The following is a 25,447-nucleotide window of genomic DNA, read 5'->3' as shown; positions in this document are numbered from 1 at the left end:
AAACTGAGAACATTGCCATAATCTGGTGAAGATAATCATGTCAAATAGAAAAGTCTTGGACTTCTGTATTGGTAGTAACTTGAAGTCACTGAGCAGACCCAGGAGTCTTTCATTACCTCCAGGTTAACTAATTTCTGGTGTTTAGCTTCAGGTCCACTTGAATGTGTACGTACGGATGATCGCTGATCAGTTATGACCCATGAAGACTGAACAAATGGTATGAACAAAATCAAACAAAACCAGAGCAAAACACAATTGAAACACAACTGCCTGACAGTTACTGTCAAAGTGTCAGGCAGTAATAATAATAATTTGAAGTGGAGTATGAATCACACAGAAATTATCTGAAATGTGCGATTGTCCCCGACAATAAAAATTGTGAATACAGCCACGAACTGCAGATTGTGAGCATTTAAACTCTTGGCATTAGTTGACATCATTTTTTTTTTTAGAGGTAATGATGGGGGTATGGCCTGTTTAAAGACAGGTGACTCTAAAGAGTCAAAAATGTTGGTGATAAAAAAAAAAGGTCCAACTCCTGAATGTGAAAATCTCCTGATTTTGCCAATTTGTTCGAGGAGTTGTTTGAAACTCAATTGCTGTGCATACTAATGCATATTAGTGCGTAACTACTAATTACAGCCTCATCGTTTATCTGAAAAAGCATTTGTTAACACCTCCAGTGTCCAAATAATAGTATTTAACCGAGGACTTTGGACATGGTCCTGTTGTTTTGCTCGTTTTGTTGTGTTCTTTGTGCTTCCAGCATCTTCATTTTTTTGTGCCTTCTGTGCTCGTGTTCCTGTGTCTCTGCTTTCATGTACAGGAGGTTAGTTATAGTTTGCTACTTTGGGGTTTTTTTAAGTTTAGTTTTCTCATGCATCTTGTTCTAGTTTTCCTTCCTGCTCTTTTTGCTTCTTTTCAATTTTGGTATTCTTCAGTTCATCATATATTTATTATTATCTAATTTGGGTGCTTTTAAAAATGAGGAAATCTCAGCCGATGATATTTGTAAAGGTGAACTGGAGGTTTTTAGCGGGTTATCAGAAATATTTTAACAGTGTCGCTCTAAAACACTCAACGGGCTGGAGTAAATTAAAAAACATGATCACTGAGAACCGACTCATGTGTTACTGTTTAGCTGTGACCTGATCTGTAAAAGCCTCATTGTGTCTGCATCAGTGAGTCTATCAGTAAAAAAACCTCATCATGCAGCCTGCTTGCATTAGACAACTGAAACTCATTGAGGTCAGATCACCTTAATTCACAGACAAAAACCACTGCCTATGAACTAGATTCATCTAAGATGAAAGCTGCCAGGTGCCAGATGCTAACATTGTCTTTCAAAGTTTAGTATTAATTAAGTTTAGAGCTGGTATTTGTGAAATTGTATTGTTTAATATAAGCCTTTAAGCATAGTCCACAAATTCTGAAAAGGGTTGAGCTATTCCAGAAACGTTATTTTAGCGTGCTTTATCTCACTTCACTGTGGAAGGTGACATCGGTGTTCCAGCAGTTTCCAGTTAATGGCTGGCTTGAGCCTTGGTGGTTCCCGGGTGTTCCTGAACATCCTAACCAATTTCTTCTTATTTCAGGGTGACAGTTTGGTTTTTTTTCCCAAACCTTGGCCAAATGGTGTCAAATCTGAATATACTGCAGTTAAGTGCAATTGTTTAAACTGAGGATCTGGGAAGCTGCAGTTGTTTGTAAAACCCATTAAGACCATTAAGTGTCTGGAATTGCCTTTCCAAAGCCCAAACCTCGACTCTACTGAAGATTTGTGGACTATACTTAAAAGCCAGGTCTGTGCCAGGAAACCAGCCAGTTTACATGGACTCTATTAATTCTGCCAACAAGCCAGAATTATGCTAGAATTTTGTTGACTTCCAAAAATGCCTGGGCGAGGTGCAACTCGCCAAGAGACATTTAACTACATGTTAGTTTGGATGTATGTATAAGTTTGAGCCTGTATGTAAACTTTTGACCCGCACAGGGTCAAAATTAAAAATCCAAAATAAATTCATTAAAGATGTATGCTGAACAATCATTCCAACCTGGAAAAATGGTAAATGACCTGCATTTGTATAGCGCTTTACTCAGTCCCTAAGGACCCCAAAGCGCTTTACTTTCAGTCATTCACCCATTCACACACTGGCAATGGCAAGCTGCAATGTAGCCACAGGTGCCCTGGGGCGCACTGACAGAGGCGAGGCTGCCGAACACTGGCGCCACCAGGCCCTCTGACCACCACCAGTAGGCAAACATGGGGTTAGTATCTTGCCCAAGGATATTTGGCATGCAGCCAGGAGGCAGCCTGGGATCGAACCACCGACCTTCTGATTAGTGGCTGACCTGCTCTGCCACCTGAGCTACAGCCACCCCGTTAGACAAACAGAAATCCTTAAAAGCCCCAAATTACCATCACATTCATGCCCATGATGAGTGGATGCAAACTGCAATTCCATTTCAAATGTCCTAGCAATAGTTCACAGGATTTGAAGGTTGTAGTATTTGATAGTTCTGCAGGTGGGAGAAACACGCCACAGTGACTCATCATACCTTCTTCTTATTCATTGCTCAGGGTCTGAAGTTTTGTTTTCTACACACCGGTGGTGGCCGGTTCTAACAGATTCTAATGCCGCTCGTTCCTGCAAGTGCAAAAAAAGATCACGTGTTCGTCACTCATCAGCAAGATTTAGTATGTGACAAAAAACAAAAGAAAGAAAAAAATCCATGCACTAATGGATGTTTAGTTGTTCTTCTCTCACAAGAAACAATCTTCTGGGATGGTGCACTCTATAGCGCTTGACTAACCAGCATCTGTTCAGTATTGATTAAATGAAAAGACGCAGTAAAGCCTTTTAATAAATCCAGACAAGTGTCAGAATCTGACATGATCAAACTAAAGCAGTGTTTATTCTGAACAGCTCTGAAAGTCTCAGTTATCGTTAAACGATGGCAAAGGCGGCTGCAATATTCTCCTTTAGCTTATAGTATTTTCATATCCCTAATCAAAAAAAAAAAAAAAAAAAAAGCTGCCCTATATAGTTTCCTAAAGTGGTACTTAGTTTTAAAGGCCAAAAAACAACTTGTTATTTTCCTACAGTGGTGCTTTGCCAGTTAATGACTTGACCAACAGTTCAGGCTGCTGCTTTCTTGGCACACTTTGGGCCCCTTTTGTAGCAAATGAGGATTGTTTAAATGCCACAGCCTGCCTGAGTGCTGATGCTGACTATTTCAAATCTGTGAAGATTGTTTCCACTTTCCAGCATCTTGTTGAATCCATGCCACCAAGAATTGAAGCAGTGCTGAAGTCAAAACTGAAGTGGCCGGTGAGAGTATTTCCTCTGATACCGGTGTTCAGTACTGTGTTTTGACTCTTTTGAGGACCCTCAAGGATAAATCCTAGCTTAACTCTGACTTTGCAGATGCTACTCACAGGTGGCCGAGTGGGAACTGCATGGTGATTTTTTTCCATGCAGGATGAAAAGTGAGGAGAGTTAACCTGAATTGATCGCACTCACTCGAAACTCTCGAGCTTTAAATGGACGGTTTGAAACCCCAGACACACTGAGCACAGCATCCGCCGTGAACGTCACACCAGGATCCCCCTGATCACCTGACTTCAGGTTGTTGATTCACAATCAATTTGCTAATGACAACAAAAAAGCTCGGATCGTTTCGCCTCTGCCCCTGAGAGTGAGTTTGCACAAATCAAACGTCGTGCTTGCAGAGCCTCCACCTCTGATTGTTCTCCACACAAGGGCCACGCAAAACTGAGACATCATATTACGTCACCTCTTTATCAGTCTGCCCCTCTGTTCCTTTTACAAATATTTATAACAAAGGAGGATAGTTCAAGCACAAGCGCCATAACAGCAGTAACTTTCTCTTATGCCACAGAATATTGAGCCGTCTTGGCGTGGGCATAAATCACTCATGATTAAAATGCTACAGACTGTGTAGAAATAAAACCGTTATTCATTTTTAAAATTATCCATTAATAGAAATGATCAACAAATACCGTGGAGAATGTTTGCTACAGAATCTGCTACAGCAACTTGAAACTACAAGAGCAGAAGAACATGCAGGGATGGAGCTGTAAAGTCTCTTTAACCTCCTGAAACTGTCCTTGAGGTTGAAATCAGGTGTTGTCTGCAGGGTTTCTAGTCAGGCTTTTCAGGCTACACCATCTCCCAAGGAGACACGTCGGAAACTCCTTCCAGTCATCACGGCTGTCACTCAAGTTTGGGGCAGATATAAAAGCGAGACTTCCTCCCCCAGTCAGCCGGACTGCACCTGTTGATCGCCTGGCCACACACACCCACACTCACACACACTTGATTAATTAAAATAACTAAAGTTGTTACAGTGCACGTTAATGAAGGGCTCGGGATGCATGGCTGTGTTTGGTGTCCGTAAACCTATAAGCGTGGATTTGTGTGAGAAGCGCGCATCTCTCCACAGACGCACAGAAGCTCCGAGCTGGATATTCCGTGCGCTGGAACACTGAGACATCTGCAGACGGTAGGTGTGCTTCTTTGGCTTGTAATGTTGTGCAAATTTAAATTGACAAAGTCTAACTGCACCTAAAGTCAGCACGTCGAGTATGAGAAGAGCGGAAATGATCCAGACGGGATGCAACGTGCTTTTTCTCCTTGGAGACATTTGAAAGTTATTTAGAGGATTTTTAATTGCTCGCGGTTTGTCATCGGTATGTCCGACAGTTTTATAGCTGTCAGTCCACTCGCTTTATCTGCGTCGAGGTATTCCAGAGCTGACCCTGTCTGCGAGTCTCCAGATACTGTAAATATTTCCAATGCCTTTAAATGGTGATATGTTCTTTAAAATGTATGAGATCACGCTACTGGTACCAGCGCGCGTTATTATTATTCTCTCTCCTTTTTTTCTTGGCACAAGGAATACGGGAGTGTTAAAACAAACTAATAAAAAAGAAATATCGGGTCTTTTTGGCGCAGGAAATGAGCTGTGTGCCAAAAATCTTTGACCTATTTTTCCTGTTACATTTTTCCTCTGGACAAACGTGTTACATTCATTTACTCTCACTCTCGTCCATTGATGAACAGCGTGATTCACTGTTCGACTCATATGTTAGTTTTCTCTGTCCACTGTTCACAGTGTGGCGTGACTTCAGCACATAAATTGCTGCAATCTATGGTGTTCAGATATATAAACAATTAACTAAGCATCACAAAAGCAACCACAAAGGCAAAAATATCGGGCAAATTCTCTAAAATCGAGAAAGACCAACCCAAAATTTAAATCTTGCCTATTTTTCTTAGAGACTCAACAGTGAGGGGTTCTGTACTGGTTACTTGAGATATTGTGATTGACTGCCGTCCTTACACTGGACCTTCTGGCCATTTTTTCCCCTGTAATATTTCTTGGCAGTTCAAATATTCAGGCTCCACTGCTGGTTTTTCCTTCATCAACATAAAATTCACACACAGTCTTGGCCAAATGTGTCCTTGCTGGGTGAGTTTATTATAGTGCTTATATTATCCTGCGGTTTTGTTGGCATGAATCATTTAAATTCCCTAACTTGAGTAATATGTATGCTGAAGTGAACTGATTTAACAGGGACCAACACCTCCTGTGCTGACCACATAAACACTGCACATACATGGTGCATGGGGAGATAATGGCGTGAGTCACACAGCAGCATTTGCTTTGATATTCAGTGTTTGCATGGAAGTTTTGTTGAAATGACTGAAAGGCATGTGGCTCCATGAGAGCCTACTCGTCTGAGTTACACTGAAGTAATAACCCGGGTTTATTTTGGTTTCTGCATATAGTTAGTCAGTGAGGTGTCACCGTAGTCTAATAAAAGGAATTCGCTTTCAGCATAGTGGGGTTTTTTGTTTTTTGTAGCTACACAGGAGGAAAAAAATCATTTACTACAAGGACGAGAAAAATAATTGGACAAAGGCTCATGAAGCTGCTCAGCCTGTCTGCAGGCCTGTAATAAAAGGAAAAGCGTTCTCAATCACTTTGCCTGTTCTTGTTTGCACATGTCTCCCTTGGCCACATTTGACATTTCACTGTGCATGTTGAACTGTACTTGACTCTGTTTATGATGTCATCCCTGTAGGTTCACACCATCCTTTCAGGATGGAGGTTTCGGGCAGTGGGTGGGCAGCTGAGCTCACCCCTCCGTGTGTGACACAAGCTGCAAATGGAAACGACTCCGGACAGGTGTTTGAGGTGGCGCTGCAGAACAGCTCCTCCAAGCGCAGCCCCCAGTTTGCGGGCGTGGAGCTGCTGCAGTCTTTCAAGCTGCTCATCATTCCCTGCTACACCCTCGTGGCTCTGGTGGGCATCTTTGGCAACTACCTGCTCCTCTATGTCATCTGCCGCACTCGCAAGATGCACAACGTCACCAACTTTTTCATTGGAAACCTGGCTTTCTCTGACATGCTGATGTGTGCTACGTGTGTCCCCTTTACGCTGGCCTACGCCTTCAACCCACACGGTTGGGTGTTTGGTCGCTTCATGTGCTACCTGGTGTACCTCATACAGCCAGTGACGGTGTACGTGTCAGTGTTCACCCTCACTGCCATTGGTGTAGACAGGTAAGTCACAATGAGTCAGAACGCAGTGGGAAAAACTCTGTAAGTAAACCTCCAGCATCTCGTTGGCATGCAGCATGCTGTGTGTCTGTGAGAAACAATGCACAAACAAGGACAAAAAAGTTTTCATCATGAAGCGTTTGTAAACCAGCTTTAGTTATCCCTCAAAAACAAAGCTAAATATAGCATTCATTTTGCACACAACACCTAACAATGACTCACTAACTCAAAGAAAATAGACCCTTTCAGCAGCCGCTGTTTTGACATGCAGTGGCAGGATAAACAGTAATTGTAATTACCATTTTGATGGTCCAGGACCCCCTGCTACTTGCTTGAATGACTGCGAAACACTAAATAGCATGGCGCCCTAACTGATTATTATCAGTAGCACTTGTGTTTACCTTGCCATGCTAAGCCACGCATCAGTCTAGCTGCTGTGTGAAGGACCTAGTGGACAAGTTTCCAGCTTCAGATTCAAATTCACCTTGATGTGGTGAGTTTTTATGTCATCTGTAAAACCAACAAAGATTGTTTTTCTTCTTAAATCCAAACATGACATGAATGTGCATAATGGCTCAAAAGACAGAGGACCCAAAACACCAGAAAAGGGTGAAAGTCCAAAACCTTTAAATCAAGCAGATGGTCACTGTGGCAAAAAGGCAGACCCCCAAATCCAAAACAGGTAAAGGTCATTCATGACAAGAACTTACAAAGAACACAGTGGTATCTTCCTAAATGCATTTAAATTATTTGGTTTTAGCTAAAGTGTGCATCACCTACTATTGATGTACAACTTCACTGCTTTGTAAAGTAGACCTATCATGCTCTAAAGCAGCTCTGCATGATTCACAGTTCAAAATAATCCTTAATTACCGCACCTTGTTTCAACCTGTATTCATTTTGAGTCATCTGCCCTCAAAACTGGGTCGTGTTCACAATCAAGAAGAAAAACAATCTTTATTGATTTTACAGCTAACACAAAAACCGACTACATCGAGATGCAACTGTGGAACTTCTGATCTGGCTCTCAAACACCAGATTTGAAAGGCAGGTGGGCGGGGCTTCTGCGCTCACAGACAGAGCTGTCTGCCTACGATGACTGTACTCTCACTAATGTCTTACAGAGCAAGAGTAAATTCAATATAACTCTGTGTAAAACTGAGGGATCCAAAGCTTGAGCTTTGAGCTTGTTTATTTATTATCAACATCTGCTGTTGTTGCACATATGACAGAAAATAAGGAAAGACATTTGAAGCTACTCTACTGGTCTAAATATTCTGCACTAATTTAATCAGTTTAGTGCTATCTAAATGTAAGTCTGTCTGAATGAGGACATTATGGTTAAATGAAACTCTGTCGGACACTAGATGTGTGTTTCAGTAACTCAACACACATCTAGTCTTATCCATTCACCTTGGTTGCAGTGGCAGAGCTGAATTGGATTTATTATTTGTGAAGCTTAAAACATGATGTTACTTTTCTGGTAACTGCCAATTTAGTATTGATGTTGTGCTGCTGCCATTTTTCAGCCTGTATTATCCGTGGTCCTTAACAGCATATGGTAATTTGTGCGCTGATTGCTGTCGCTCATATTGACTGGTAAATGTTGTTCGTCTTTGCCCCAGCCAATTACTGTTTCCATCATTTTCTATCCATCTTTCATTTGCTCCTTTTTACTCATGGACTCCGCAGATATTATGCGACGGTGCACCCTTTGAAAAAGCGGATCTCGGTCTTGGCGTGCACCTACCTCCTGTCTGGGATCTGGCTGTTGTCCTGTTGTCTGGTGGCCCCGGCTGTGGCTCACACCTACCACGTGGAATTTAAAAACGAAGGCTTCACCATCTGCGAGGAGTTCTGGATGGGCCAGGAGAGGGAGCGGCTGGCCTACGCCTACAGCACTCTCTTCATCACCTATGTCCTGCCTCTGTCGGCCCTCTGCATCTCTTACCTGTGCATCTCCGTCAAACTGCGGAACTGTGTCATACCCGGCCACCACACAGAGAGCCAGGCAGAGGCTCAGCGCGTTCGCAAACGCAAGACCTTCCGTCTGGTCTCCCTGGTGGTGGCGGCATTTGGCATCTGCTGGATGCCCATCAGCGTGTTCAATGTCCTGCGTGACATTGACATCGATCTGATCGACAAGCAGTACTTTCTACTCATTCAGCTGCTTTGCCATCTGTGCGCAATGAGCTCATCCTGCTGTAACCCTTTCCTCTACGCCTGGCTGCACGACCGCTTTCGAGCTGAGCTTCGCAAAATGTTCACGTGCCGCCGTCGCATTGGCATCTCAGCCAACAACTGCGCCACAGCCAGTGTGGTGTTGTGAAGCTTTTGTGTTTTAAGCTGAAGCTGGGTACCCACACTCATCTCATTTTGGTAAAGCAGTGATAACATTTAAGGCAGTCAGAATTAGAGCAGCCTAGGCATAGATGGGATAGGTTAGGAGTCAAATGTATGAGTATCCAGCTCGTACCCGGCATCCATATGATATACAAACTAAATTAGTACGATACTGTCAAAAATGTCCCTGTGTTGTTGATCAGACAGAGATATAGCATTACACTCCAGAGATGTGCTCCATCACTCCTCTTTTCAAACTCTCCAGGATTGTTTAACACAATACGATGCTTTAGGAACAGAAAATAAGTTTACTGGTACTGATTTTCAAGAACAAGGGTGATGTGCAGAGCTGTAGAGGAATAAAGCTCATGAACCACACCATGAAGAGATGGGAAAGCCTGGTTGAAGCTAGGCTGAGAAAAAAGGTGATGATAAGCAAGCAGCAACATGACTTCATGTAGAGAAGGAGCACTACAGATGTGATGTTTGCTTTGTGTTGTTGGAGAAGTGTAGAGAGCGTCATGTATGAGGACAGCGAGACAGTGGTGAGGTGTGAGGTAGGAGTAATGGCTTCAAGGTGGGGGGGAGTGAGATTACATCAGGGATCAAGTGTGAGCCCCTTCTTGTTTGCAGTGGTGATGGGCAGTCTGGCAGAGGAGGTCAGGTCAGAGGAGTCTCTGTGGTGTCTGTGATGCTTGCAGATGATATTGAGATATGCAGTGAAAGTAGGGAGCAGGTGGAAGATTTGTGACAGAAGGACAGCAGCAAGAGTGAAAAGGAAAGTTTGCAAGATGGCAGTGAGACCTGCTGTGATGTGTGGTTTGAAGACGTGCTACTGAGAAAAAGACAGGAGGCTGAGCTGGTGGTAGAATTGAAGATGCTAAGAAAGGAATTACCAGGAGGGACAGGATTAGAAATGAGCATGCCAGAGGGACAGCTCAGGTTGAGGAGTTTGGAGACAGAGTTAGAGAGAGACAAGCCTGAGAGGGTTTGACATGTGCAAAAAAGGGATGGTGGATCGATTGGACAAATGATGTTAAAGATGAAGCTGTAAGACAGGAGGTAAAGAGAAAGGCTACAGAGAAAATTAGTGTGACAGAGGATGCTGGGGATGAGATGGAGGGAGATTTGCTGTGGCGACCCCTAAAGGGAGCATCCAAAAGAAGAAGAGAAAGATTTACTTTTAGCAATCTAGGATTTTATGAAAATAATATAAAAATAGAATCCCAAACATGTCCTGTTCACATACATACAGTAAAATGCAAATATTATAGATTTGATCATCCATGCAAGAGAAGAGGCTGAAAGCATAAGATTATTGTTGTTCAGCATCATTTTTAAAAATTATGACACCTGGAAAGTATGAAATGTAAAGTTACTAGACTTGGTACTGGGTGAGGAACATCTACAGTCTTTAATAAAACAATGCCAAATAGATCACGTATAAGTTTCCAATAAGTTATGAAGGCTTTGAAACATATTTAAGAGCGCTTAATGCTTAATAAGAGTGCTTCACCTCTAGAGGGCGCCACATATATAAAAAGTTCCACTGGCTGCAGTTTATGTGATCTAGGGTCATAACAGTCAGTTCCTAAAAAGTGAGTACGATTGCTTGCAATGGCATGCAAATATACATTTGAAGATATTTCATGAAAATATATATTCTCCAGTTTTGCGCGTGATGGCTTTTCCCTGAGCTTTCGTGGCATCCCAGCTTTCTCCACCCTCTCAGTTTTGAATCCCCACATGCCCAACTGTTACTTGGCATATTCACACCAATTCGTGCATGTTCAAGTGCTTATTGAGATCAACAGCTGCTGATTGTTTGAGTGCTCACCATATGCCTGGACTGATCGCTGCAGCTTGAGGTGATTTTGTGCCATTTAAACTGTAAAGCCTGGAAATGTATGTACACTTCCTTTCCCTTTTTCCGATCAGCTTTGCAGCGCAGCTATGGCTGCAGACTCATTTACATTTACATTGCTTTAACTGCCGCGAACAACGCAAAAGACTGAGAATATTGTGAAAAAGCAACCACGCTCAAATGCAATGTTATTGTTCTGGATAAAAGACAGGCAGTGTGTATAATAAAACATGCTATGTATGTTACCATGGCTACATTGCTTTTTCACCCTTGTGGGTATGGAGATAAGAAACATAAAATAAACCTGCCAGAAGTTGGAAGACACCGAACATCTGGAATCGTTAGTGCAATTCGAACCTTCGCCAAGAGCTTAATGATTATTATGTCAATATTTCATTTAGTTGTGTGGTATATTACTTGCAAACACACAATGGTGGTAAACGACCACATGTACAATCCAGAGGCATAATTAGTGTCTTTATTTGAAAAAACAAAACAAAACAACAACAACAAAAACCCACAGCGCTTTCAGACATTTACATCAGCTGTAATATTACAAACACTGGATAGATCAGACTGTACATGCAGTGAGCGCTCACTCCAGAAAAACAACAGATCATACATGAAAAGAAGGTCTGGAAGGCACAAGTCTGGACAGAGATACTGGTTAATATTGCTATCATTACTGCCATGCTATCATCGAACAGTTTTAGTTTGTAAAGGCATCATTAGTGAAGATCAAACATAGAGACAAGGCGACTTACTTTAGTAAGTCTTTTACTTTTACTCTGATCTTGGCTTTTAAATTACTTTACAAAAGACAACAAAACACATCACAGTGCTCAAAGTTTCTCATTAATTTAAGGAGAACAGGAATCTGTAGTATAACTTGCATAATATTTGAACTATGAGCACAATGGAGACAAAATTGCTTAACTCTGTATACAATTCAAAATCTGCTGAGAACATAGCAGCTGCTCTATTTTAGTCAATGCTGGTTTTCTATGTAAGACCTCTCTGAAGCAACAATAGGCACAGTGTCTTTAAGGACTGGATATCCAGGTGACATTCATATGTGGTGAGTACGATATAATGACTGTTGTTAAGTGGTTAAACAAATACATGCTTTCATAAGGATGAGGCAAAGAAAATAAAAATAAAGACTTTAGTGGAGGAAGACAACATACATGAATGATTACGGTGATTAATCACTACACAGCAAAACTTAGAGGCTGCCCAGTGTAAAAACTACTTTATTAAATAAAAGTTGAATCCAGTTTTCATTATTTATAATGATTAGTATATTATGCAACAAGCTGCAGTACCTTAGTGTCGGGACAAATACATTTTTTTTTTTTGTTAATATAAAGATTTTCTGCCTGCTTTTTACACTCCAGCATCTATTTGTTTGAAAGTTTAAAAAGTGCATATGCTCTAAGACACTGTCTTATAATACAGAGTGAATACAGTACAAACACAAACAGGAAGCAGAATTAAGTCCACTTTACATTCCTTTACACTGGCTTGGCAGCATTGAGGGCATACAGGATACTCGGCTTCTCCTCAATGACACGGACCAACAGGTTGTCTATGTATTCCTCGAGCTCAACAATCTTGGTGTCCTTCTTGGTAAGGTCAGCCTGCTGCTTCACCACCATTGTGATCAGCTCCTCCTGAGTCAGCTGAGTGTACGGTCCACTTTCCACAGAGTCCATCATCTGAATGAAAACAAGATAATTTGGTGAATGCTTTTTAAATTAGGACATATTGAAGAATTCATTTAAACACACAAAGAAAAACAAATCAAAGAAATTAGAATATAAAAGCTCCATAACTTTTTTTGACAAAATAATTCATATCATCACCATCTGCCAAGTTTAAGAAAAGAGAGACAAGAAGAACTTTTGAGAAAGTTTCCAAAAATAACTTTTAGAGCAGACTACCAGACGACCTTTGATGTGTAAAATCCAATCGTCTCAAAGCACCTGGCATTTTTTTTCATGCTACTCCTTGTAAATAAGACAGCACAGTGCAGACCTCAGGAAAAGAGATTTTAGGTTATCCAAGCACGAACTGTCCCTGCAGCAAAAGCCGGTCAGGTTAACGGTGTTTAAGTGCCACTACATTAAACCAGTATGACAGTACCTTTATCTTCGCTGGTGTGCTGTCCCGGACCTTTATCTCTTTCATAGCATGGATGCTCTGGCTCTCTGATGTGCTCATAGGCTTCACGGGATGAGGCCTGTAAATAAAGGCATACGTTACTGTAAGGCCTGAAGGTTTACTAAGTAAATAGAAGAAGAGATACAAAACCCCCACAGAAAATGATTAAGAAATATTTTGTGTAGGAGAAAATAATTAAATATTGTGTTGTTATCATCTTCCACAATCATTTCTATCACATTCAAAGTGCATTCGAAGTGCAATATTCAACATTCAGATTGAAATCAAGCGTGAGGAAGGTTGCCAAGAAATCACAGCCTGGAAAACAGCCACACCACAAGATAAATCCCAGCAACTTATTCGCCTCCCAGTATAACAGCACCACGTGTGATCCACCATAACTGAATCAAGCTCAACCCTCATCAAAAGCTAACTCTGAAAATAGCCTGGTCAATCTCACCTGCGTGAATTTATGGCTAGCCAGCTTCCATTGCTATTCTGAGTACTGACAGGCTGAACCTCAGATGGTGACACCCTCGCTCGCAAAGTTTCCTTCCCCCCAGACGAGATTTCTGGTTCCTCCATAACCACTTGAAGGGGCTCTGAAGCTTGAAAAAAAGATCGGTCTCCAAAAAGATCCTCTCCTTCACTGAAACTGCTTTGTGTTTTCCCATCATTGGGAAGCAGCAGTGGGAAATCTGCAAAACCTTGAGTGGCAGTGGGTGTTATTTGTTGTGAGGCAGTTATGGATGGAAGGCTCTTCTTTCCTTTTTGTGAATTCTTTCTTTGGAAAGCAGGACTGTCTAGTTTTGACTCATCATCTTTTTTCCTGTATTCACTCTGTTTCTTCGAATCACTGCCATTAAAACTGGCGAAAGGATCTGGTGTTTTTTCTTGACCAAAAACTTTATCAAAGTCACTTGCTGTCATTCCCTGATCTCGAGGTGTCGCCTCCTTCCTACTAGCATTGCCAGTAAAAAGTGAATCATCATTTTGCTTCTGCAGTGTCCATGGGTCTTTGGAAAGAAGCTGAGTACTAGGGAACGGGTCTTCCTCTGCAAAGCCGTCCTTTAACTTTTTGTCCGTGCTGCTCATACTTGAATTAGATACTTTTGGGATGTTACTGTTCACAGGAGATTGTTGTTCCTTCATTAGCTCGTTGGCACTGACCCTTTGTCTGGGTTTAGCTGTGGGTGCTTCTTTGTTCATTGTGGCTTGTTCTTTCCTTTGATCACTTGAAGGTGGTGTATTCCAGTCCATTTGGCTTGGTGTTCTGGGTGTAGGTGTGGGTGAAGGTTGCAGCACCTTTCTTGCGCCATCTCCTGACGTAAATCTGCTTGAAGTGTCCGATATTACAGATGCTGGGGATGTAGGTCGACTACGTGTCACTGAAGACTGTTGAGAAACACTGAGGCTTTGTTTCTGACTGGAATCTGCTGCTGATCGTGGAGGTGGAGATGCCGCTTGTTTAGGAGGAGCCGGGGCTGGTGCTTTTTTTGCTGACACAGGTTTGGTCTCCTGAGGTTTAGCTTGGGAAAGCCTCATGTTAGGGGTCTCCAGTGATACAGAAGACCTAGGACTTGGTGTATGCTCCACTGGACCGTCCACACTCACCTCAGGACCCAAGAGTGCAGGTGCAGCACCCTTGTGTTTCTGATTGACCTCAGCAATTATATTATCCCATCGAGGCTGCCCTTTCACTCCGTGTCTCTTCTGAGGGAAGAGTGTTTCATAATCTGGAAGTGGTACAGATTTTTTGCCTGGTTGCGGTTCTTCTGGCTCTTCATAAGCCGGGTTTTGAATCTCTCTGACAGGAGTAAGATTTCCTCTGGTTTGGCTCCTGTAAGTGGGTGGTAGGAGGGCCCTTCTGTTCTGATCTGCCATGGTGGGTGAAGACCCCTCAGATCCAGATGACAAATTCTCTGTGTTGCCACGTGGAGAACTAGGTGGGCTTTGACTGCTATCTCTTGGAGCTAAAGATGAGTGGAGGCTGGAGAAAGTATCAGGGGACCCAGATGGGACTCTGGACAGGATGGACTCAGAGTTGGCTTGGGAAGGAGACAGCTGACTGGGGGTTTGGAAGTCAGCAGGTTCAGGCTCCAAAGATTGAGCCAATCTGCCAAGGAGTGAAAACAAAGGCCTACAGGTCATTACTGGCACCCTCACTTTCACCAGTGTATAAACCGTCACCAATATAACAAGCAGATAACATCTCAACAAGCAGGTAACTACATTCCCCGTGTACTGGTTCACATAATATAGCTGTTGTGTAACACTAATCAATAAACTCTTCACTTTGACTTATCGACTGTTGCACCTTTGTACTGAAACGAGCCGCTAGTATAACAAAATATTTTCCCATAAAATGGTCCACTATTTAATGACCAGCACACAGAGGAAGCTGCTGATATTTACACATTTTACGGTCGCTGTTTTAGCCTAATGACTGTACACAACAATGACATCATCCTACTTAGATCACTCCATGCAGACCTAACATTGCAACAAAATGTAAAGCCCATCTTCCATGGCCTAAATCTCTAAAACATTTTGGAAATCAAAGATTACTGCAACAACGGTTATTCACCTACCATTATGATCCAGATCTAAGAATTCCAGTCTGCTCCAGTACACAAACAATGATATTAAAAAAATATCTTAAAAACAACATAAAAGAAAATAAAATCGAACCAGCCACGACATTCCCACAGAAAGCAGCACTATGGCTCAGTCGCTCCTTGTGAACTCTGTTCAGCCTACAACTTGTTCCACAACATCTTCACAGATTTAAACCCCACCTTCATTGTCATCGGTACAAACCAAACTGGTTTCACAGGTTCGTCAGCCATCGGAGGATGGCGTTAAGCGTGTTGGTAACTCATGACAAAAGCAAGATCAGATAAGAAGGTTGTGCAAATTCCAGGGTTCAGTGTTGAAAGGCATAATATACAGCAAAACTGACCAATCAGAAGCACGTGCTTTGGTTTTCTGAGATAATATCTCTCATGTGCCACTACCTTGTGCGTGGCCAACAGTGAAGAGGAAACTTTTGATTTTATTTTCCACTTAGTGTTGGGCTTTCTTTATTTAAAAGGCATTATGGGCAAAATTTCACTTGCAAGGCTATTCAAATTCCATTCACGCAGGTCTCAGAGGAATGTAACATGACTACAAGCAACCAATAGCAACACATGCGTCAGGATGTCATGATGTTAAGTGTGCTTTGTGGTTTGTGCAATGTAATGAGAAAAAGGCCTACCTGGGTTTGACTGCAGACACTTTTGCAGTGCGGTTAAGGAAGACCATGGCAGAGGGGGTTTGTGCCTTGCTGCTGGATTTCTGATGATCGGTTGGGCTTACATTGCTGCTTAGAGAAACATCTGAGCTGAGGTTAATGTCCTCAAATGGGTTGGTGGAATGACGGGAGGCAGGCTGATTGGGATCTTGCGCATCCAAAGTACGGGCTGGGGTGGGCAGCTGTTCCTCTATAGCCTGTTGCTGTACCTCCTCCTTTTTCTCCTCCTTCTTCCTGATCATTCCGAACAAGGACGACAGTCTGTCACTCATAGACGCCTCCTCCTGACGCTTCTGCTCCTCTGCTCGACGACGCTCCTCTTCAAGCCGCTGAGTTTCTGCTGCTTCCAGCATCTTGCGTTGCTCTTCTTGCTTTCGTCTCTCGTCCTCCTCCATCTGTTTCTTCCTCCTGGCTTCATCCTCTAGGAAGCGTCTCTTCCTCTCCTGTTCCTCTTGCAGTCTACGCTCCTCTTCCTCCTGCAGCCTCTTGAGCTGTGCCCTGTGTTTCTCCTCTTCCTCCATCCTCTTTGCTTCTGCTACGCGCCTTTCTTCTGCTTGCCTTCTTTCCTCCTCCTCTTGATGGTGCTGTTGTTCTTGTGAAGCTCTGTCTGTTGATGGGACAGATACACTCCTGAAAGCATCTGCAGAGAGATCAGAAGTGTGTTTGCGGACATCTTCCACAGAGCCTTGACCGGAGCTGTTCAGACTGAGTGTAGATCCACTCTTGGGTTCTGTCTCCTCTGTGTACACATGGCTGCCGTTAATGCACAGGTTGTTCAGGTCACTGTTGCTCTGTTTTGAGCGGCCCAGCAGAGAGAAAGGACCCAAAGACACCTTGCTGTCAGAGCTGCCGGTTCGTTTGTGTCCCAATTTGAATTTCTTCTTAACTGCGGGGAGAGAGACAGTGAGGCATGATGTCATTGTTGACATGCAAAACAACTTGCGCAACTTGCGCTGGCAACAGCAAACAATAAACAGAGAACAGAGGTCAAATTACCATCAGGAGAGTTGACATTGAGACCAGATGAGCGGCTGCCACTCAGAGATGAATTCTTCTCAGGCAGCGTCCCCAGTGTGGACATGGACTGTGAGATATTACGCTGCAAGTTTGATTTGGGGGCAAAGAGCTTTTTGAGCTTAGATTTCTTTTTCTCATCTGGAGACTGGTTAAGTGACTGTGCGTCAGCCTCGCCCTCACTGTCTGTGAGGACCTGGCTGACAGAGGGCACAATCGCTGAGGCTGAGTCGGAGAAACCATCCTTTTTCTTCCCACGCACTTTGTCCTTTATCTTGGAAATGCGAGAGCGTGGTTTGTCCTGCATGGAAAGGTCAAACATGCTAGCTGACATGTTGTTTCTCATAAACTGGATATCTAGCAGCACCTCTCCTCGCGCCTTGTCCTCTTTTCCCGTCTTGTCCACCAGCTTGAACCATCTGCAAATGTCAGAAATAATGAATCATGTGTTAAAACTGAATTATCGGAAGATAACAGGATTTGACTTTTGTTTCAGAACTATTTATATGATTTATCTTTATATAGTACGCACAGGTCTACACAACACAAACCCAAGTTTAAAAAAACTTTAAAAAATTGAGACATGTAAATAATACATCTTAAATCCCCAAAACTGGGTAACACAGTTTGATTTACTATTGCAACTTTATTCTCAGGATTTCTACTTTAGAGTTTTTTAATGCTGCCTCCACAGTCACCACTCCCATTCTCTAACTCTGCTACCCCTGTGCAACTTCAGTTAACTATATCTGTTTTATGTAATTATTATCAATCTTTTTCTCACAATAAAAAAAGTGATGGAAATTATACTAATAATTATTTTTTACAAATAGATTTTTAAACATAGAGGAAACACTCTAGTTGTTACAGGCCTCGTTAATCCACCACGTCCAAATTCTCATATACAATGCATTAGACATGAAAAATATTAATGGTTTCAACCATTTTGCAATCAAGCGAAATTGTTATTTTGATTCTAACGTGAGCTAAATTTGAAAATGTTCTTTGATTTCCGCTTCTCAAATGTCCTGCAGTATTTCAGTGTAATTTTGGAGTATACTTTGCTTTTCAAAAACCTGCTTTTGGTCACTCTTTTATACATTAATTTGAATAACAATGCTGGGCTTAAATAAGTCTTGTGTATGAAAGACCCATCCATCCATCCGCTTATCCTTTTCAGGGTCACGGGGGGGTGCTGGAGCCTATCCCAGCTGTCATAGGGCAAGAGGCGGGGTACACCCTGGACAGGTCGCCAGTCTGTCGCAGGGCTAACACACAGAGACAGACAACCATTCACGCTCACATTCACTCCCGCATTCACACCCATGGGCAATTTGGATTAATCAATTAACCTATACCCATAAACTGCATGTCTTTGGATGGTGGGAGGAAGCCGGAGTACCCGGAGGGAACCCACGCAAACGCGGGGAGAACATGCAAACTCCACACAGAAAGACCCCGGCCTGATGGTGGAATTGAACTCAGGACCTTCTTGCTGTGCGGCAACAGTGCTAACCACCGTGCCACCGTGCTTTCTTTTTGTATGAAAGACATTGAAGAAAAAATATCTGACTGCAAAAAAAGAACCTGAACCAAAATGAGCAGGTTCCTAACATTTGTGACCTCTAATACATCAGCCCTGCTGGCATTTGTCTGCCGATTGTTAACCTGAGACTGACAGGTGTCTATACTGTACAGCTCGTTGTAGTTCCTGTTAGGAGTACCATGCCAACTGCAGATAAAGTCAGACAGTTACAGCTTTGTTCAGGCTCCCCCATCATGTCCTCTCTGTTGCACACGATCACCTCTTATTTTCTGTAAGGGAAAGCTAAGAGTGTTCTGGAGAGGCCTGTTTAAAAGCAAGCCAAAACACGCAGTTAGTGCCACTGCATGCTCTCCGTTTGTAGAATTCAAAACAAAGACATTATAAGGGCTATAAAGGTTTTTCTCAAAACCATGCTATTATTAGATGTACTAATAGTTCAGCAGTCGCGCCCATTTTGTCAAACCTTTCCCCTTTTTAACCTTTTTGTTTCACAGCACATTCCTCTGACCATTTCACATGAGGTAAAGGTCACAGTTTGATTTCATTTGTGCAACATGTTGTGGATCTTATTAAAGTTCACTCTGTCCTTGCATGACTTAAACTGTGGTCTCCGAAGCTATCTATTTCCGCCCAAAACTTTGTGTGGTCCTAATCTGACACCAAACTGCAATTTAAAGGAAGTTCACAGTCAGCACATTTATTTGTCATGCAGCAGATATGCAGATAGTCTGCTGTAGGGAAAAACAGCTTGGAAACAAGCATGGGAGTGAAACAGCATTCCTCACGGCACCTCCCTACGTGTATGAAGTGTGTGTTGTAATTAAAGTTAAGCTGACTCTAATTCAAACATTCTTCATCTCCCACTCTAAACCAAGAAAGCCAAAGCAAACAATCGCTAGCCGAGTCGAGGCGCAAGGGCACAGAGATAACATTTTCACAAGTCAGTCAAGAAACAGCTTTGTGCTCTTGTCTTCAATAACAACAGGGCGTGCACCAAGATGACTACGAAAACACAATGAATTAACACGAGTATTAACAAGCTGTCAGGCTGTTCCAACTTTTGTATTGTTTGCACATGCATAAAAAGCCTCCTCCCTGACGCATGAGCTCACTGGTCTTGCTGGACAGGTTCCCTCTGTTAACTGTCGATAGCTTCCCTTTCATGTGTAATGATTAACAAACATCCTTATCCTCTGAACCAACACCAGCCAGTACGGAGGATTCAGCCAATAAAAAACAAAGAAGTATAAAAACAATCTCATACAGATAGGCTACAATTGGCTGTTACTGTTCCACGTACAGCCTTGTTAAAAATTATCTTTAGGAAAGTTTAGTCTGATGTCAGCATTAGGTAAGTCTGATGTTACTGGGCGTCATATATCACATGGATGGAAATTCTGTACGCTTTGTTTGCAAAATACTGTGACTCATATGTCTGCACTCATGAGTCCTACTCTGGGAACTGCCTCTGCAACTGGTTGAACATTAGGGCTGCACGATACAAGGAAAACTGATAACGGCTGATAAAATTGTTCAATACTGCCACGATCACACGACATGCAATTAATACACAAATACTGAAGTATGCATATTAGTCATACAGTACAGATCAGAACATCAGATATTTTGTGAGCGTTCTCTCTTCTTCCTTGTGTAGTTAGTAACAAGTGATGGGTATGTATATAATAAAATGATATATTTTTTCATTAATATCCTTACTTGTACTCTCATTAGTAAAAAAGAAGAAGTAGAAAAGTCACTGGATTATTTAATCTCAAATAACTGTGAGCCTTCTGCTTGAATATCTCAAAAACCATTAAAGATAAAACCCTGAAATTTTCCACTTAGTTTTTCTTAACATAAAAATTGTAATTGTAATTGGGAACAGAGACTTTAAAAAAATAGAGAATATTCTCTAGTTAAAATATGAATAAGTAAATAAATGGAAAATTAAAGCTGTCCTGTAAAGTCACAACTAGTGAAACAATCATTTTGTTACATTTCACAGTAAAGCAAAATGAAACGTGTAAAATGCTTTTAAAAAATGAGACCATTCTATTTTCACTCAACTTTCATGCTCGACTGTGACAAGCTGTACCACAAAAATTGCCTCCAAATAATGTACAAACACCGCAGCAGGACTCCTTAAACGTTCTAGCAAGCAAGCTCACATTACCACTATATTATACTCTTTACACTGGCTCCCAGTTGATTGAAGAATTTGTTTTCAAATTCTCATAACTGCATACAGAGCACTACAGCGACTAGCTCCAGACCATTTATCTCAATTTCTTCTCAAGCATACTTCTGTTCAGAGTCTTCGTTCACAGACCCAAAACACATTAGTTGTTCCCTTTCAGTGGCCCCTACGTTTAGCTGACTGTGTGAACAGTTAAAAATGTTTCTGTTTAACTAAGCTTAACCAATGTTAAGGTCTTTTTGTTATTACTACTTTATTATCTGTCTTTTACTGTCTGTTTTACTAAGGTTTTATTGCTTTTACTTGTATTTTAATTTTCTTTTAAAATTAAAATGTTAATTTTAGCAGTTTATTCATTGCATGTTCTAAACAACTCATTTTAGCCCAATAAATGTGCTGTGGTTCTGCATAGCAGTGGTAGATGGGAGAAAAGGTTAGAAGACTCTTGTTATTTGTTTCTTTTTGTTTGCAACAGTTTTGATTGCAATCACACCAACAAACACAGTTATCAAGAACTCTAAAAACCGTGTACCCACTTCAGCTGGGCACAGTGTCCACCACCTCCTCACTGCCCACTGAGTGTTTATCAGAGACGAGAGACTTCAGCTCCAGGCAACAAAATACAAAACAGTCAATATCACGTTTTAATGTCTAAGGCACCAGGAAGGTAGAAGACAAAAACAAAAGCTGTACCACCACAAATATGTTGTAGATTTCTCTAATGTATCCAGGACCCTAGCTAAGAGGAGACACGTGTAAATACAATGATTTTTCTGTTTGAGTTTGTGATTTGTTTATCTTGTGTGTTCGCCCTGTCATGCTCTCCATGTTGAAGTGTACCTATCCAATATCTTGTCCTTACTGCCTCCGCAGAGACAAATTAAAGGACTGTTTGACGTTTTAAAAATGTAAAACCTACATAAACAACATCTAGCTGGAAACTGGACAATAAATTAAATTAATCATTTCAATGAGTGATTCAGCACAACTTTCAACCACTCGCAAGTTTAAGCCTTTAAATGGCTGGAATTTCCTGCTTTGTCCTTTGAGAAAATAAACACAAGGTTTAGGACAATATCATGCAAAAATAACCATTACTTGTAGATCATCATACTTATGAAAAATTAAATTTTGAAACTATTAAAAACAATCCGGTATATTAAGATAGTAAAGATAGTAGATAAGATAAGATAGTAAAACTTTTTATTCATGGAAACAAAATGCACTCCAATGGAGCGGCAAAGATGAGTAAATCCAAATAAATTGTTAAACTGATTATCTATCTATCTATCTATCTATCTATCTATCTATCTATCTATCTATCTATCTATCTATCTATCTATCTGATGTCTGGCCTTAAAACCTCATTTCATCTGGCCAAAATGTTTTGTATTAGAGGAAAAGCGTCGGGTTCCCTTTCAACTGGAAAACAAAGCCTTTCGGTGTCACACCCTGTATCAGCACAACAGGGGAGCAGCGCAGTAATCTAACACCACATACTTCAAGGGAAAACCAGCAACATCCAATACCCCTGCACGCATACTGCATCTTACAGAACAGGAGGAGCAAGACAAGGCAGGAGAACGAAGGAGCTCAGTATGAAATGGAAATAGCAAGGAATGAACTTTGGCATGAACATGTAAAAAGAACCTAAGCAAGCAAAAGACAACATTTCAAATATGGTGGCACAATAACCAAGAGCATGAGGTCATTCCAGCACCATAATCTAGGCTGCCCCCGGGGTGAGTGATTACTGAGAAGTAGCAAGCGCTACCTCACTCATGCATTACCAAAGGTCACTTCAAAATTACTGGGAAAGTTTTACCAGTGTAGTCTAAAATAAACCACCTTTATTTTTAAAATTTCTTTTACATAAGAGGGTGTCCAACCCAATGACAATTCTAAAGCAAAGCTCTATTTGGATTCGTGTTACACCCATGATGCGTCAAACCGCAGATGTCGGCGCCATTTATGTTATGCGTCTGGGTGTGAGCAGACATATTTTAAGCTAGTCTTGAGGAATGCTCAAGATTAACAAAAGCTAAGTGATTTTAAGGCATGCCTCTGCCATCAAGCATTAGTGATAGTCATTGTCTTAAAATAATTTGTGAAGTAAAAGTCACCCACAAGCATTCAGGGTTGGACCAATGATGACAGACAAGCAAAGGAAAGAATGATCTCAGACCATTTTCCAAGCAAGTCAGTGGATGGTTTTAAAACAAGAAAAAAGGAAGAGGAAGAGGAAGAGGACAGAGGCTCCACCCATGTTCATGTTTATCATTAACAGCAAACCAAAAAAAAAAAAATGACATCAGAACACTGAATTATTCAAGTGGGTGTCTAGAAACTCAACTTGACTAGATAAGCCCTGCAATCGCAAAGTCAGTAAACCAATAAACTCAATGACTATGATATTATTCACTGCTGTGTTTCACAGTGGACACATACAAAGTCAAAAGATGCTCCAGAGTATTTCACATAATGTAATTCTCAGTGACTATTAGCAGTGCTGCTGCTTTACAACAAACATTGACATAAACTATTCTGGAATTCCTTTTAATTGAATAAAAAGCTAATCTGGTGCTTTACTAAATGGTAGGTAAATTGTTAGACTTACTTTGGGCAAAGTTACCATGTTGGTAAACTAGATCATCAGACAGGCACTTATAAAGCCCAATAGGTATGCTAATACCTCCTCAGAATAGCTGAAACAAAGTTCAAGTCTACAGCCGAGAGGTAAAAATCTAATCCAACTACCCAGTGATTGTGAAAGTTAATATACAACCCTGGAATTACACTGTGACAAATGATAAGCCAGTCACAGTAAAACTGGTGGCACTTTGGCTGTAACATTTGTTAAGATGCCTGCTTCTTTAAAGTCTGTTCCCTTCAGTGGGAAACAGATTTTTTTTAGCAGAATATAGATACCAGCTAGAGAAAGGTGTGGAAATAAACCCGATATCAGGTTACCTACCTCTTCCTAGAAACAATGCATTTAACCTAGCCTTATGGTCTTGGCTACATTACATTTGCAACTAGTTTGCTCTCCACTATGTGCCTTGCTCTTATTTTTGTATACTTCTCTCTTGATTTGTATATATACACTTCTTGATTGTGTATACATTTCACCGGTTTCCCATTTATTCCTACTGTCTACTATTTATATTTTATTCCGGCACAGTTTGTGTGGAGCACCTAGAATTTCATTGTACATGTACAATGATAATAAAGGGCCCTATTCTCTTCTCTTCTATATGAAGCTCTGAAACGAAAGTTATTTGGATAGACATTTTTCATTGTACAGTGCTCTAAGGGTGCTGCTGCTGCACTGAAACCCAGACTCATTATAAACGTAAAAGAAGACTTAAACATAATTAATCAGAAATAATGGACGCATCTGTGAGACCCCAAACCCCTCCCAAAACTGCTTATCTGTCACTTACTCTGTCTTTTTGCGAGCCTTGTTGTCATAAAGCTGCAGCAGGTTTATCACAGCTTGGCCCAAGAACTTGTCCAGCCCCACTTGGGCACGGTGCATTACTGTGATATACAGCGTACAGCGCTCAGCGTTTCCCGGGTGGAAGAGCGGCAGGTCGAACGAAGCCTCTTCTTTCCACACCGGATCGACAGACTTCTCAGCCACGGAGGTAGAAAACTTGTCTTTGGCCACCTGGATGATGGCGTAGGAGTCGTTGGTGCCATTCTTTCCCTTGGTACGCAGGTTCCGAGCCTGGTGCACCGTTACCTGGACACTCGTCGGATACGACTGCTGGCTCTGGTCGGCCAGAGACATCGCTAAAGTCTGTCAAGCTTTACTAAAAGTTATTCAGAACTGTCTCGAAAAATACCTCAATAAAATGGAAGACTGGTTAACCTTTTCTTGAACTCTGTTGTTCACCTTCTGCGTCCTCTGCGGTTCTAGGTGTGGGTTACCTAGCTTGACTTCAGTTCGGGAAGCTCAGTATGATGTCGTAATACTTCTCCCTCCTCTTTGAAAGGCTGCGCCTCAGCCTCTGATACATTTCACACTGAGTTCAGTTCACACTCAGTTTACCATCAAATTGTAATATTAGCCTAGGTAACCCGACCAGAGCACTGTAACGCAACTCAATCCTTCAAGAGGCTTTTATAAACACAGTTCTTTCCGCCAAGTTGAATAGTTTACTTCCCTGATGTAAGGAGTTCCCACCCATACTCTACATATCGCTCTCTTATTGGCCAATTCTGTCGTTTATAAAAAAGTCAGTTAGCGATTGGACCGCAGAGGAGGAGGGCTTTAAAAACTCAGACCGTTAACCTGCGCTGAAAAGCACTGACCAGGAATCAGTTTAGCCTCGGAAAAGCCATGCAAGACTGAGAGAGGTCAGCAGTTACCACCGAACTGAGTCCAGTACTGGTAATTGCGTGCATGTAAGGGACAAAAAATGGCTAT

The 25,447-nt window shown here is 41.7% G+C and overlaps 2 protein-coding genes across 3 annotated transcripts; one reads left to right on the top strand and one right to left on the bottom strand.

Annotated features, from left to right (window-relative positions):
• Positions 1-4,075: 4,075 nt before the first annotated feature.
• Positions 4,076-11,533, top strand: prlhr2a (prolactin releasing hormone receptor 2a). Its single transcript, XM_003452665.5, has 3 exons — positions 4,076-4,527; positions 6,113-6,593; positions 8,283-11,533. Exons 2-3 carry the CDS (start codon positions 6,133-6,135, stop codon positions 8,917-8,919), a joined length of 1,098 nt encoding a protein of 365 aa, XP_003452713.1. The 5' UTR covers positions 4,076-4,527; positions 6,113-6,132; the 3' UTR covers positions 8,920-11,533.
• On the bottom strand, positions 11,262-25,198 carry rab11fip1a (RAB11 family interacting protein 1 (class I) a). 2 transcript variants are annotated; one of them, XM_005457430.4, is made up of 6 exons: positions 24,459-25,198; positions 17,252-17,688; positions 16,220-17,141; positions 13,421-15,076; positions 12,943-13,039; positions 11,262-12,515 (listed from the first exon to the last, which is right to left on the bottom strand). In XM_005457430.4, exons 1-6 carry the CDS (start codon positions 24,806-24,808, stop codon positions 12,312-12,314), a joined length of 3,666 nt encoding a protein of 1,221 aa, XP_005457487.1. In that variant the 5' UTR covers positions 24,809-25,198; the 3' UTR covers positions 11,262-12,311. The 2 variants fall into 2 exon arrangements, with proteins under 2 accessions (XP_005457487.1, XP_005457488.1); XM_005457431.4 differs by lacking the exon at positions 13,421-15,076 and having other exon boundaries at positions 11,526-12,515.
• Between the last annotated feature and the right edge of the window lie 249 nt (positions 25,199-25,447).

This window comes from Oreochromis niloticus, linkage group LG12 (assembly GCF_001858045.2).
Source record: "Oreochromis niloticus isolate F11D_XX linkage group LG12, O_niloticus_UMD_NMBU, whole genome shotgun sequence".
Classification (NCBI taxonomy): domain Eukaryota; kingdom Metazoa; phylum Chordata; class Actinopteri; order Cichliformes; family Cichlidae; genus Oreochromis; species Oreochromis niloticus.
Note: the sequence above shows the minus strand (reverse complement) of the source record. Positions and strands in the feature narration are given on the sequence as shown.

Coding starts and splice junctions, on each gene's coding strand:
- prlhr2a (XM_003452665.5), top strand. CDS start 6,133: ATGGAGGTTTCGGGCAGTGGGTGGGCAGCTGAGCTCACCCCTCCGTGT. Junction 6,594..8,282: donor ACTGCCATTGGTGTAGACAG/GTAAGTCACAAT, acceptor TGGACTCCGCAG/ATATTATGCGACGGTGCACC.
- rab11fip1a (XM_005457430.4), bottom strand. CDS start 24,808: ATGTCTCTGGCCGACCAGAGCCAGCAGTCGTATCCGACGAGTGTCCAG. Junction 17,142..17,251: donor CAATGTCAACTCTCCTGATG/GTAATTTGACCT, acceptor CTCTCCCCGCAG/TTAAGAAGAAATTCAAATTG. Junction 13,040..13,420: donor CTAGCCATAAATTCACGCAG/GTGAGATTGACC, acceptor CTTTATTTACAG/GCCTCATCCCGTGAAGCCTA.